Source organism: Eublepharis macularius, chromosome 2 (genome assembly GCF_028583425.1).
Source record: "Eublepharis macularius isolate TG4126 chromosome 2, MPM_Emac_v1.0, whole genome shotgun sequence".
Lineage (NCBI taxonomy): Eukaryota > Metazoa > Chordata > Lepidosauria > Squamata > Eublepharidae > Eublepharis > Eublepharis macularius.
The window spans coordinates 65,141,636-65,153,962 of NC_072791.1; the positions used below are offsets into that span (position 1 = coordinate 65,141,636).

A 12,327-nucleotide genomic window follows, 5' to 3' on the forward strand; every position below is an offset into this window, starting at 1 on the left:
GAGATCTCTGTCTTTTGGTGCTACACCTCTGAAGATGCCAGCCACAGCTGCTGGCGAAACGTCAGGAACTACAATGCCAAGACCACGGCAATACAGCCCGGAAAACCCACAACAACCAATTTAATTGGTTTTTAAAGAAACTATAGAGCTAGAAAAGAACTGAAGGTCATCCTGTTCAAGTTGCCTTTTGCACTTCTACTCCAGCCTCCTTAATGAAAGTACTCAAATTATAAGCAAGCTTGAAGGGATTCCAGGATCAAAGTGCTTGGGCTGGAGATTTTTGTGAAGGAAATTATAGGTTTGGTAAGACACACTTGGATGACTTAAGCAAATGTATTGTTCTAAAGAGGACAGTGATAACCCTGAGATCAGGCCTGGGGACAAGAAATAAACTAGCAGTGACCAGCCTGTTGGTGCCCCTGCCCACCTATGCTGCCAAGGCATGTGCATTTATTGTAAACACTTGTGGGGTGATGGCTCATTTTAAAACACCTTGTGTGATGTATAGCAGTGTAGGAGGTGCTCCGTGTGGCTCAGAAGGTGCTGACATTTTGCCTCCCAAACTGTTGTAATAACACAGAGACCTTTGAGTCCATAGCACTTCTCTCACAGTTCCCTGTTGGCACTAAATGAGAAGACACCTTAGAAATCTTCTGTCATGTTGCGGGAGATGAGGAAACATCTTTCATTGAGCTCTCGAAAGATGCTTTGGCTTGGCTGTGTTTACTAGGCTCTCTCCAACCAAGGTACCCAAGGGCAGGGGAGCAGTAATGTCATGGCCAGGGAAGATCTGTCCCTAAGCCCCAAGGCGGAACAAGTTGGTCTTCCCTGAGCTTGGCCCCTGTGTGTGGTAGAAACGCATCAGTCTCTTGGTTTAGAAAATTTCATCCAGCTGACCATATCTACATAACTGAAGGAAGAAAGATTGTTTTAATGCATTTTCATGGTGATCTCTGATCTCACAAATGGTATTATCAGCCTTGGGAATGACAACTTCTCTTTATTGGCTCAGGCCGAGTGCTTGGAAGTATTCGATCTGAAAACACTTGTACTGATCTGAAGATTGTAACTCCTTAACAACAACCTCTCCCACATGATTTTGTCAGAGCCAGAATGTCATGAATTAGGCTAATGTTCTTTACAGTTTGCAGTCTGGGAAATAGTATAAAGCTCTGATCTCTGCCTAGTTGATAGTCCTACTAATAACAGCTATGCTGCATTGCTGGCAAGAGCAAAGAAGGAGAGCTAATTTGCTGGACGAGGGGGAATAGAGTGTTATCCTTCTCCTGTGGTGATGCAACAGTCCACTAGCCCATGCTCCAGTGCAACTTCTGCACTTGCTAAAGTTAAATTCTAAAATTTAAAAAAGCCCATAAAATTCTGCTCTTTAAATAATGTGATGGACATCTGAAATGTCTGATGCCAAAGGAGGAGTGATACAAATGTCTCTGTTTGCTTCCTGAAACTGAGCCCTCTGTTGCTAAAAGGGCAGTTCGGCATCCTAGAGTTCTCTCACAAACCTGAATTGGTAGCCAGCAGCCTCTCCCTCCGAAGCAGGTTGCTGAGGCACCTGCATTCAGTTTGCAGTATAAAGCCCTGAAGGAAGCACGAACAGCTCAGAGCCAAGACTATAATTTTTAAAACTGTGACTCCAACCATTTTCAGTCCTAGCAAAAGTAAGGCTGTACTTCTCCATGTTTTATTTTATTTACGTAAAGGATGAAGAAGTAACAGTTTCAGAGCAGTGGGACTGTTCCAAAGGCACTCGCTGTGATCATCCCAATTGCACCTCTCTGGAGTCCAGTTAGCAGGGCTTTGAAACAGAAGCTGGCTGTAGCCCCTGTATGTCACCAAGAAATTTCTTTCTCCCCTCTCCTCCCAGTAGCCCCCTGAGTGGTTTCACATATTGAAAGTTTTTTTAAAAAAAAAACAACAACGGCGGAGAGATAAATGCATGAATGTTCATGTTATTAAAAGAGAAGCTGCAAAAAGCATGTGAGAGCACAGGTGATGGCTGAGCTGCATTCAGTTCACAGGTGTGCACATCTATCATTTTGTTTGTGAAGTCAGTCTCGCCTTCCATCTGTCTTTGCCGTAAAAGGGGTAATCTCATTACTGTGCTTCTTCTGTTACTTAGATTTTCTTAACATCTACCTTTCTCTCCTTCCAGGAGAGCTGATGATGAGCCTCCTGTGGTATTACAGACCGGAGCACACTCAGGGAGGCCGCAATCCTAGCATGCATCACGTGAGTTGTCAGGGCCCTCAGGATGTTTAGGATGCTTAGATAAGGATCACAGTGCAGCCATGACTTGCAGGGAGATGGGAGTAGAATTAACAGGTTCTGAGCATTTCAAAACATGGTGCATATTAAGCCACCTCTTTGCATGTTACACACTTTATTTGAATAGATAAAATTCATAGTGTGGCATTACATGAGATGGCAAGTAAGTAACAAACCGAAGATGGACCTCTTTTATAGGCCTCAATTAAAACATTTATAATTCAACAATCAACCAGCTGTTATGTGTGTTGGATCCATTGCAAAATGTCTGCTTGCACTAGAGCTCTAGCACAAGCAAAAGTACAAGAAAAAGACCACAGAAGCCGCTTGTGCTAAGTTACTGTATCCCCACTTGAGTTTCTGTTTGTACAAGATATTGTGCAACCAGTCCTGGGATTTCAAGAAGTGAACAGAGCAGCTTCGTCATTCTCAGAATGGCTCCCCGATGTACAATAAGAAGAAAGAGATTGTTGCTTATGATCTTGCCTGTGTATGTTGTGTTCATGAGCAAACTAGGATGGGAGCAGGAGATGTTGTTCAAGATCTTGCATAAGCCCTTCCACGAGCAGAATAATGCTAAGTAAATTTCTTTTTCCATTTGTGCATTATTGGTATCACCAAGCAAGAAATGTTGGGATATGTTGTTGTAGATTGCATCCTAAAATTAGAGCTACCAGAAGTCACCATAGGCACTCCCTCATAAAGATTCACACTACCCAAATCTCATATGAGAACAAATCCCATGACTTGCTTATTCCATAGGCCTTGGAGCAATTAGAATTCCTGAAGTTCATTCTCTCTTTCTCTCACTCATTCACCCACCCAGGTGCAAAAATGATGTAAAAAAACATTAGGAAAGGACAGTGGTGATTGTTAGAGTTCTCAGACAACTTTTTTTCTGTCCAGACCTTTTTTGTTGTGTTGGGGAACAATGCTTCCTCTTCCCTACCCCCTGCCACAGTTCCCTAATCAATTTATTTTATTAAAGTTGTTTCAGAGAAGATGGCCAGCTGGTGAGATGAATTAACCACTCCTGATCACTTCAGGTCTTGATTCCCCCAAGGGAAAAGAGGATGCCAGTATTTGCCTGGGAGAAGAAGTATGGAGGGTTCTGAACCATGTGCCCATCTCTGACCTTGGCAGAGTTCTGTTTTAGCTCAATCTCATTTTCATGAACATCGATGTCTCATCAGTAAAATGCAGTTAAAAATACTGTCATGGTAGATTCCAATTAAATTTACTTCAGTAATCTTGACTCGTCAGAAAGGCAATATGAACCTGAGGCCAGCCTGGGGAGATCCCAGAAATCCAAAAGTGCTGTTCCTTATGTTAAAAATATTAAAATCTAATCTGTGGGAATTTAAAAATATGTACTGAAATACACATAAGAATAACAACAACATTCAATTTATATATCACCCTTCAGGACAACTTAAGGCCCACTCAGAATGGTTTACAAAGTATGCCATTATTATCCTCACAACAAAACACCCTGTGGTGGGCGTGGCTGAGAGCCCAGAGAGCTGTGACTTGCCCAACGTCACCCAGCTGGCTTCAAGTGGGGGAGTGGGGAATCAAACCCAGCTCTGCAGATTAGAGTCCCACGTTCTTAACTACTACACCAAACTGGCTCTCTTGTGGAAACCATTCTTAAAAGTATATGTTCAGGTTTATTATATTATGGTATCATATTTAAAAAGTTTTTAAAAACAAATTTTTATGCAGTATTAAAAACTGTACTTATTGTGAGAAATTACTCTTCTTCTCCAACATATTCTTATAAAGCTGTCTGCCTGTCTCTTACTACATTTTTTAAAATTCCATCCTTCCTTCACCAAGCTCAGGGTGGCACACATGGATCTTATTCTTTCATTTTGTCTTCCCAATGCTACCTGACAGCAGGGGAATTTGAACCTAGCCTTTCCCAGTTCTAATCCAACAGTTCTACTGCTACACCATAGGGACTCTCAATGGCTCTTCATCTACTTTTCTTCCAGCACATGAAACACCTCAATTTTAGTGTGTCCAGAAAAGTGTCATAGCCGCTAAGCTTAAAGCTACCCTTCCTGTGCCCACTTAGTAGGGAACAAGCCCCTTTGACCTGAATGGAATTTACTTCCAACACTCCTGCATCATAGAAACATAGAGCTGGAAGGTAAACCAACAATCATCTAGTCCAGCCCTTGCACAAAACAGGAAATTCACAGCTATCCCCCCCCCACCTCCCTCAGTGACCCCCTACAAAAAACCTCCAGGATCCCCAGCCAATCTGGCTTGGAGGAAAATACCTTCATCACTCCAAAGTGGCAATCGGCATTACCCTGGGCATATAAGAAAGGGCCACAAAAGCCGAGCACTAGCTCATCCCTTCACACACTCCTGTTGAACTGTGTACATTCATTTTAAGTCAGAGAATCATCATAGCTGTCAGATGACTATCTCTTAAGTACCTCCAAGGAAGGAGAGCCCACCATCTCCCAAGGAAGCCTGTTCCTCTGAAGAACCACTCTGTCAGGAAGTTCTTCCTAATATTTAGTAAAAAAATGTTTACTTTAACCTGTTGTTTCTGGTCCAACCCGCTGGGGCAACAGACAACAACTCTGCTCCATCTTCTATGTGACAGCCCTTCAAATACTTGAAGAGTATCATCATATCACCTCTCAGTCATCTCCTCTCCTGGCTAAACATACCCACCTCCTTCAACCTTTCCTCATAAGACTTGGTCTCCAGACCCCTCGCCATCTTCATTGCCCTCCTTTGGATACAGTCCAGCTTGTCAACAGCCTTTTAAACGGCGGTGCCCAAACTGTACACAGTACTCCAAATGAGGTCTAACCAGAGCAAATCACATGATCTGGACACTATACTTCTGTTGATACAGCCTAAAATCACGTTTGCCTTTTTAGCTACAGAATCACATTGCAGACTCATGTTCAGCATATGATCTACTAAGACCCTTTGATCCTTTTCACATGTGCTACTGCCAACACAGGTCTCCCCCATCCAGTGTCCCTTTGATTTTCCCTACCCAAATGCAGAACATTACATTTATCTCTGTTGAAATTCATTTTGATAGTTTTAGCTCAGTTTTCCAGCCTGTCAAGACCTCCTTGAATCTTGCTTCTGTCTTCAGCTGTGTTTGCAACCCCTCCCAATTTAATATCATCTGCAAATTTAATGTGCATCCCCTCTATTCCTTCATCCAAGTCATTTATAAAGAAGTTGAACGACACAGGGCCCAGGATAGATCCCTGAGGTATTCCACTTGTCACTCCTCTTCAAGAAGATGAGGAACCATTCACAAGCACTGTTTGGGTATGATCTGTTAACCAGTTACAAATCCATCTAACAGTAATAGGATCCAAACCACATGTTAACAACTTACTGAAAGCAAGATAAACTTTATCCTCAGTATTCCTCTGATCCACCAGAGTACTAACTCAGAAAAGGAGATATGGTTATTCTGACATGACTTGTTCTTGAAAAATTAGGCAATTACACCTGCTGATCTACGTAGACCACATGAGTTGAAATAAGTTCGCAGGTTTGCCCCTTAAAATTTTGCCTTATGGTTGCACCTAGTGAGAGCATACATTGTTGGCTTATTCCTTGGATGAACTGCATCCAAAGCTGCAAGCATGAATATGCGTAGCTTTAACAGAGCACCAGCACAAATGTGCATATGTCTTATCTAATGTTAAGATGATCCTCATTGTGTGCTTTTGTGCAGAACGAGATCTTTGCATCCCGACATCAAGATGAAAACAGTGTTGCCTGTATTGAGGAGAAGTGCTATGTTCTGACCTTTGCAGAGTACTGCAGGTAGGTGGTGCTCTTAACTTGCTTATCTTTTGGTGAACCACAGAAGAATGGTTGCCTTGCATACCAGTTGACTTGTTTATAGTCTCTGCTCATTCTTTTTCTGTGGTGGATCTGCTCTGCCTGCCTCTTAGCAGGTGTCATGGTTCTCTGGGTCTTCTCTGCTATTTTCATTCAGTTGTTCTGGGCAGCTCCAAGAGAAAACATGTCAGCAGAAACACTGCTTGTATTATACTTGTATTATTATACTTTTTAAACCATTCATTCACTGTTCACCTGCAATGTGTTTATAAGTATAACAGAAATCCTGTGTATTGTCCTTGTTTTGTCCCTATGGGCAGCAGTCTGCAAAATTGCCAATCAGAATTTTCTTTTCTGAAGTTGCATATGTTAGTTTTAGATTAAAGTAAATCATCTTGCTTGTTGAGCTAAAACGCTTATCATATAGGATCACTTTTGACTCCCTCTGGGCAGTAAGTCTGTAGCCTGTAGGAATTGAAGGGAGGTCCCCATATTTTTTTTTAAACTTCCCTTTTTCCTGTCTTCGTTCTTTCAAAAACAATTCCTGTTGAAATCAGATCTGCCTTGAGACTTGTGCACTGATGTGCTCGAGGCAGTGTAAGAATAAGACAAGCAGCAGATGTTGTCACATGCCACCAAAGTCCTGGGGGAAAATGAAAAAGAAACTTAACAGAGGTGAATAGGAGAAGAGAGTTCTACAGAAACCACCCTGTCATTGGTAGCTGTGCACCTAGCTTCTAAACATTTGGCAGGTGGCACAGAGCAGAACCAGTTTGGTGCAGTGGTTAAGAGCGTGGGACTCTAATCTGGAGAACCGGGTTTGATTCCCCACTCTGCCACTTGAAGCCAGCTGGGTGACCTTGGGCTAGTCACAGTTCTCTGGAGCTCTCTCAGCCCCAGCCACCTCACAGGGTGATTGTTGTTGTGAGGATAATAATGACATACTTTGTAAACTGCTCTGAGTGGGTGTTAAGTCGTCCTGCAAGGCGGTATATAAATCAAATATTATTATTAACTTCTGATGAGGATCTTAACCATCAGGCAATTAGAGATTTTGTATGGGAGCAGTTAGGAAGGTACATAGTAATAAAACTTGGGAGTTTCTGAGCCAACAAGTTGTTGTGGCAGGTAGTGATATCTGGGGAGTGGCCATGGCATAGAGAGAGATCACATGCTTCCTGGCCAAAGAGTCCTAGATTTAGTTTCTGATACCTTGATGGTAAGTGAACTCCGGTAGCAGGGTCTCTGCCTGAGGCCCTGGGGAGTTAATGGCAGTCAAGGCAGATGATATTGAACTTTATGCACCATGGGTCTGGCTCCTTATAAGGCAGCTTTATGTGCTTATGTGAGCATTTGTGGTTCTTAGTCATGGTTATCTAATTATCCAACAGATTTTGTGCCTTGGCAAAGCGTCGAGTTGAGGGGATCCCAGGCAAGAAAACGGTGATGGTACCTCCATCGGAAGAGTATTCTACCCCTGCACATCGCAAGGTGCCAGAGGACACTGATCCGGAATTAGTGTTCCTCTGCCGCCATGTCTACGACTTCAGACATGGACGCATCTTGAAGAATCCACAGTAATGGAGCCCTGTGACTGTGGGGTTTACAAGTGGTGACAGAGAGCCAAGGGCAGGCTGACCTCGTTGTTCGTGTGTGCTCCTGCTCTTCAGAGCACTGCCCGCAGGCACAGAACAGAATGCCTAAGCACTCTACCCTCTGCATTGAGGAGCGGATTTCCTGTTAAGGCAGATGTTCAAAGCACAGCACTTCGTCTAAAGAGCATAAATCGAAATATATAGCTATAGAGAAAAGTGTGTGTATATAGATATAGTTACTGGCTTCTGTAAATCTATATCTATATGTACAATGATGCATCATATATTGGGGGGAGAGGGGGGGAAGGGAGGATGGTCCAGGGGATAAAAGCCAGTAAACTGAATCCAGAGCCAATCTTGGTGGGGGATGGCTAGAGCATGAAGAAGGAAATCTGCAGCACAGGAGTGAATCAAACTGTGATAAGTCCTTGATCTCAAGTCCTTACATGAAAGATAAGGACAGAGACTCTCTCGAGGAGTCTCTTTTGGGGACATTAATGTACCGAGTATCCTCCTTGCATATGGAAAATGTGTTTCTCCATAAAGGGAGAAGGACCACACTTGGAGTAGCTTTTATGTTCTGCAGTGATCCAGTCAGATTGGAGATTTTCCAGCTGGCTCTGAGCTTCATCTCCAAAGCAGGAAGTGGGAAAGATGTATTAGGATTACCTCACACCATTATAAAAAAGCTGCATATCTTTCTTAGGTTGTGGTCCTAAGCCACATGACAAAGGTCACTTCCATTGAAACAGTGGGATTTACTTCCAAATAAATGTGATCAAGATCAGGATCATACCTGTTTGGGAGGGAAGGGCAATATCTTTTTAAAAGCTTCTAGAGTATGAAGTTTAGGAGACAGCTGCTGTGATATTGATCTCTTTCCCACAGAGGTTTTGAGGCATCTCTTCCTTTGGTAGAAATAGTTCACGTTCCTTCCCATCCTGTTTCCAATTTCTTTGCTCTCATTTACAGTCCCTGTAGAATCTGGATTTGCACACTCCATTGTACTTGGGAGGGGCTAGAATCAGGGTTAAGAGATGCCAGTGTGTTACGTGGGTTGTATTCTTTAAGAAAAACATCTTAACCCTGACTGTTTTAGTCTAGTATACCTTTGCCTGCCTACCTCTCTTCTCTTCCAACCCCTGCTGCCAAATCTCTAACACTGACATCTGAGCATGCCCACCAAGGTGAAACTGTTTGGCTCCCAAAAGGAACTGACCAATGAGAGGTTTGCATTGTTGAAAAACTGCTACCTGATTCCTTTGGATACTTCTGCCTCTTGCCTTACATGTATAGCTCTTAGAAATACTTTAGTTTAGCTTTTAACACAAAGCTTATTCAGTTAATTCTAAAGCAAACCAAAGGACAGCATAAGAAGAGTCCACTGAATCAGTCACACAATGTGCTGGGATTCCATTTGTAGATTGCACTAATTCTGAAGAATGAGAATCAACACTGTATCAGTCCATGTACCTGCTGACAGTCAGAGTCGTTCACCTGAACTGTGGAACCGCATTTTTCGGGGAGTTCTGAACCTAGTGTTAAATGATCTAGAAGTGTTCCTACGGCTTTAATATTGTTGTCTTTTCAAGTAGAAGTAGCACTACCTGTACTTGCCTGTGGGCTAAAATCAAGAGTATTGGCAGCTGTGCTCTGTGCCTACCTGGCCTGGAGAAAGTAGCCTACCATGTTCAGTTCCTTGTGTGTTAATGAAACGGTATCTACAGATTTTTGCTCTACATACCAAAGAGGGAAAGGTCATGGATATAACCTTGCAGCATTGGGAAAGTCAAAAGATGGTCATCGCTGCCACCCCTGGTCACAAGGGGACGATTCCCGTTATGTTCTAATGGGGAATGGGGTATTCCTGCTAATAATAGGGAAACTTCCCACCCTAAAACTGAGCAAGAGTCGGTAGCTGATCCAAGATTGCTCGTGCACAAAGTAATGGGTTTATTTTTAACCATTGCTTGAGCATGTAGAAGAGCTCTTGGAGTGACTAGTGCTACACAAAGCACATCTGTTTTACAGCACGCAAATGGCACAAGAGTTTCCATACAATGTTTCACTCAAGCCAGTGATAGCATGACTGAAAGGAAGCTCTGGTTTTTATGGAGAGAAGGCAGGACTGGCATCACTCTCGTTAGTCTAGTGGTAAGCAGGAGAGGTTTGGGAGCAATACTGTAGGTTCTGTAACTACTGCCTGTTCTTCCATTTGCCTGGCTGAGGAATTGTAGAGGAAATGGAGCAATGGATGGGAATGTTCCCAGAGTAATGTGGGTAGAGTGTGTGTTAGAAGATGGACAGTCTGATCTATGCAGAATCAGATTTGGGATTCCTTTTTTGTTGTCATTGGGGTGGTTGGGGGATAAAAGCTATATTGCTTGTGAAAAGGTAATGGTCAATAGTATAGTTAACAGGAATCCTCTAAACATTTAATTCAAACTCAAATTCAGGGTGCAACAGCTCTGTTGAGGGAGATTTTGAAACTTAGTTTCGGAAGCCAGAGTAATTTCCTGGAAACGTGGTTTCTGCCGTTTCCTCAACCATCATTGTCCTGCCTTCTTTCCAGGCAGAAAAACAATTGTCTAGGAAAAGAAACTGTATCTACCCAGATTCTGGGGAAGGCTTAGAAGAGCCCCCTTTCTGGAGAGGAGATTCCCCCTTTCCCTCCCTTGCTTCTGATATTGTCAGAATCTACTTCAGGCCAAGAATATTGTTTAAAGATTTGTGTGGTGGTTTTATGCTGTTTTGCGGACAGCATGTAAATGATTTGAAACGTCTTATCTGAAATGAGAATATTTCATGCTTTTTTAATCTATTAGATATGGAAATATTTTTGAAACTGAAAATGCAGTCAGTAGAATTAAAATGGAAATGTAATACATGTAAAATATATTTTAGTTGATAATTTTGTAAAATGCACTTTTTGTGTCTCTTCCCTTGTTTCCCAGATCTGTATTTCAGTGTTTACAGATGGAATGAGAACATTCCCTATACCCTCCTTCTGTGAAAAAGATATATTAGAAGTAATTCTTAAAAATAAAATTTGAGAAATTGTATTGATTTAGAAAATGAAGGTGAGAGTATCTTGTTTTTATTACCAGTATTCACGTGTTGGTGGGGATTACTTGATAAATGGATGTTAAAAGGGACATCCAATAGTCTCTTCAAAGTGAGTCACAAAGGTGCATAAATCACAATATAAGATATAAGCATAAAAGCAACATGGCAAGGTTATTTTTAAAGGCTTTGAGGCATGCTTGGGCTAACGTTTATAATCTACGCTGCTTTTTCTTTATATATCAAATGCTGCAGACTTGGTAAGTATCCCTGAGGGCAAGGCCTTGAGATAGAGGAGATCACCACAGCCCAGGAGGCCTTTGGGCCTTAAACTGATTTTGGAATGAAAGAGAATCCTGAGTAGAGCCTCTCCAACGGCTTAAATGCACAAGGAGGGATCAGTGTATTTCTTTTACTAATTATTAGAATTATTAGAATCTCTGTAAAGGGTTGAGATTACACAGAGACATCCTCTTGTACCTAAAGGAGGTATGAGTAGAAAAATAAGAGGGAAGTTGGAATGACCCACCCACCCCTAAAAACTGGCAGAGAAGAAGGGCTGTGTGAAAACACCCCAGCACTAGAGGGTACTGCACAAGTATAAGCCTTCACGGCTGGGAATATGGCAGCTGATGGGAGGCACATGCCTGAATGCTTCTCGTAGCTGAAGGGGAGAGATTGGATGTGCTTTAGGGTCAAACTAAAGGTGATTTGTTAAATGAACCCAGACCCAACTCACTTCTCCATGCCGCAGCTGCAATGGACTAGTTTTTAAAGCACAGCAGAGGGCCCGATTCAGACTGGGAGTGCAGTGCAGAGGGAGGAGGGGCTTCTGCCTCCCTCTGCTTTAATTGAGCTGAAACCTGACTCTTAAAAACATGACTCATGACAAACCTGCCCAACATTTTAAAACATTCTATTTATTTTGGCTGCATTCTCTTTCTGCCCCTTTCTCCTCCACAGAGGATTATTTCAGCTGCAAGGGCAAGTGCCCCTCACCGCTTAAAGGACTGCAGAGTCGAGAGGAAATTTAGACTTGGAGGGAGCAATTCTATTTTGTCGCATATAACTTTGTACTAACATTGTCTTGAAAATGGAGGCCAAAACATATTGTGGCAATAAACCCCAAAGTTCCACCTGTTCAGTCCTGGGAATTCTGTCTTCATGCAAACCCCAGAAACTGGCCAGCGCAAGAGCCCCTTGAACTTCACTGGATGGGAGGAAGAGAGCCACCTCAGCTTTAAAAAGGAACACTGATACATTTTCCTTTGAACAGGGATACTGCAGCCTTAGATAAGGACATAAACTGAGTTAAACTTTTCATTTTGGGATTTTAGGATTTTGGGGTCAGGGTAGGGCAGGAATCTTGCTTAAAGGAAGTAAATAAATACCCTGTGAAGGCCCCATCCAAAATCCAGCTTTTCTGTTACCAGTTCTGAGGCCAGGATCTCTGAAAGTTTAAATGAGGGGCCTTATACCTGAGCAGAAACCTGTCAGCCCATCAGCTCTGGTAAAGAAGTTACCAAAGCACCTTAAGTGTTGAGGA

At 42.5% G+C, this 12,327-nt stretch overlaps 1 protein-coding gene across 1 annotated transcript in view; it reads left to right on the forward strand.

The window, feature by feature from the left end:
* The window catches only part of BAHD1 (bromo adjacent homology domain containing 1), an 88,845-nt gene extending 78,048 nt beyond the window's left edge, over positions 1 to 10,797 (forward strand). The window contains exons 5-7 of the mRNA XM_054971528.1: positions 2,171 to 2,247; positions 6,014 to 6,105; positions 7,515 to 10,797. Coding sequence (XP_054827503.1) covers positions 2,171 to 2,247; positions 6,014 to 6,105; positions 7,515 to 7,704 — 359 coding nt within the window. The 3' untranslated portion in view covers positions 7,705 to 10,797. The remainder of the gene's footprint in view (positions 1 to 2,170; positions 2,248 to 6,013; positions 6,106 to 7,514) is intronic.
* Positions 10,798 to 12,327: the final 1,530 nt, after the last annotated feature.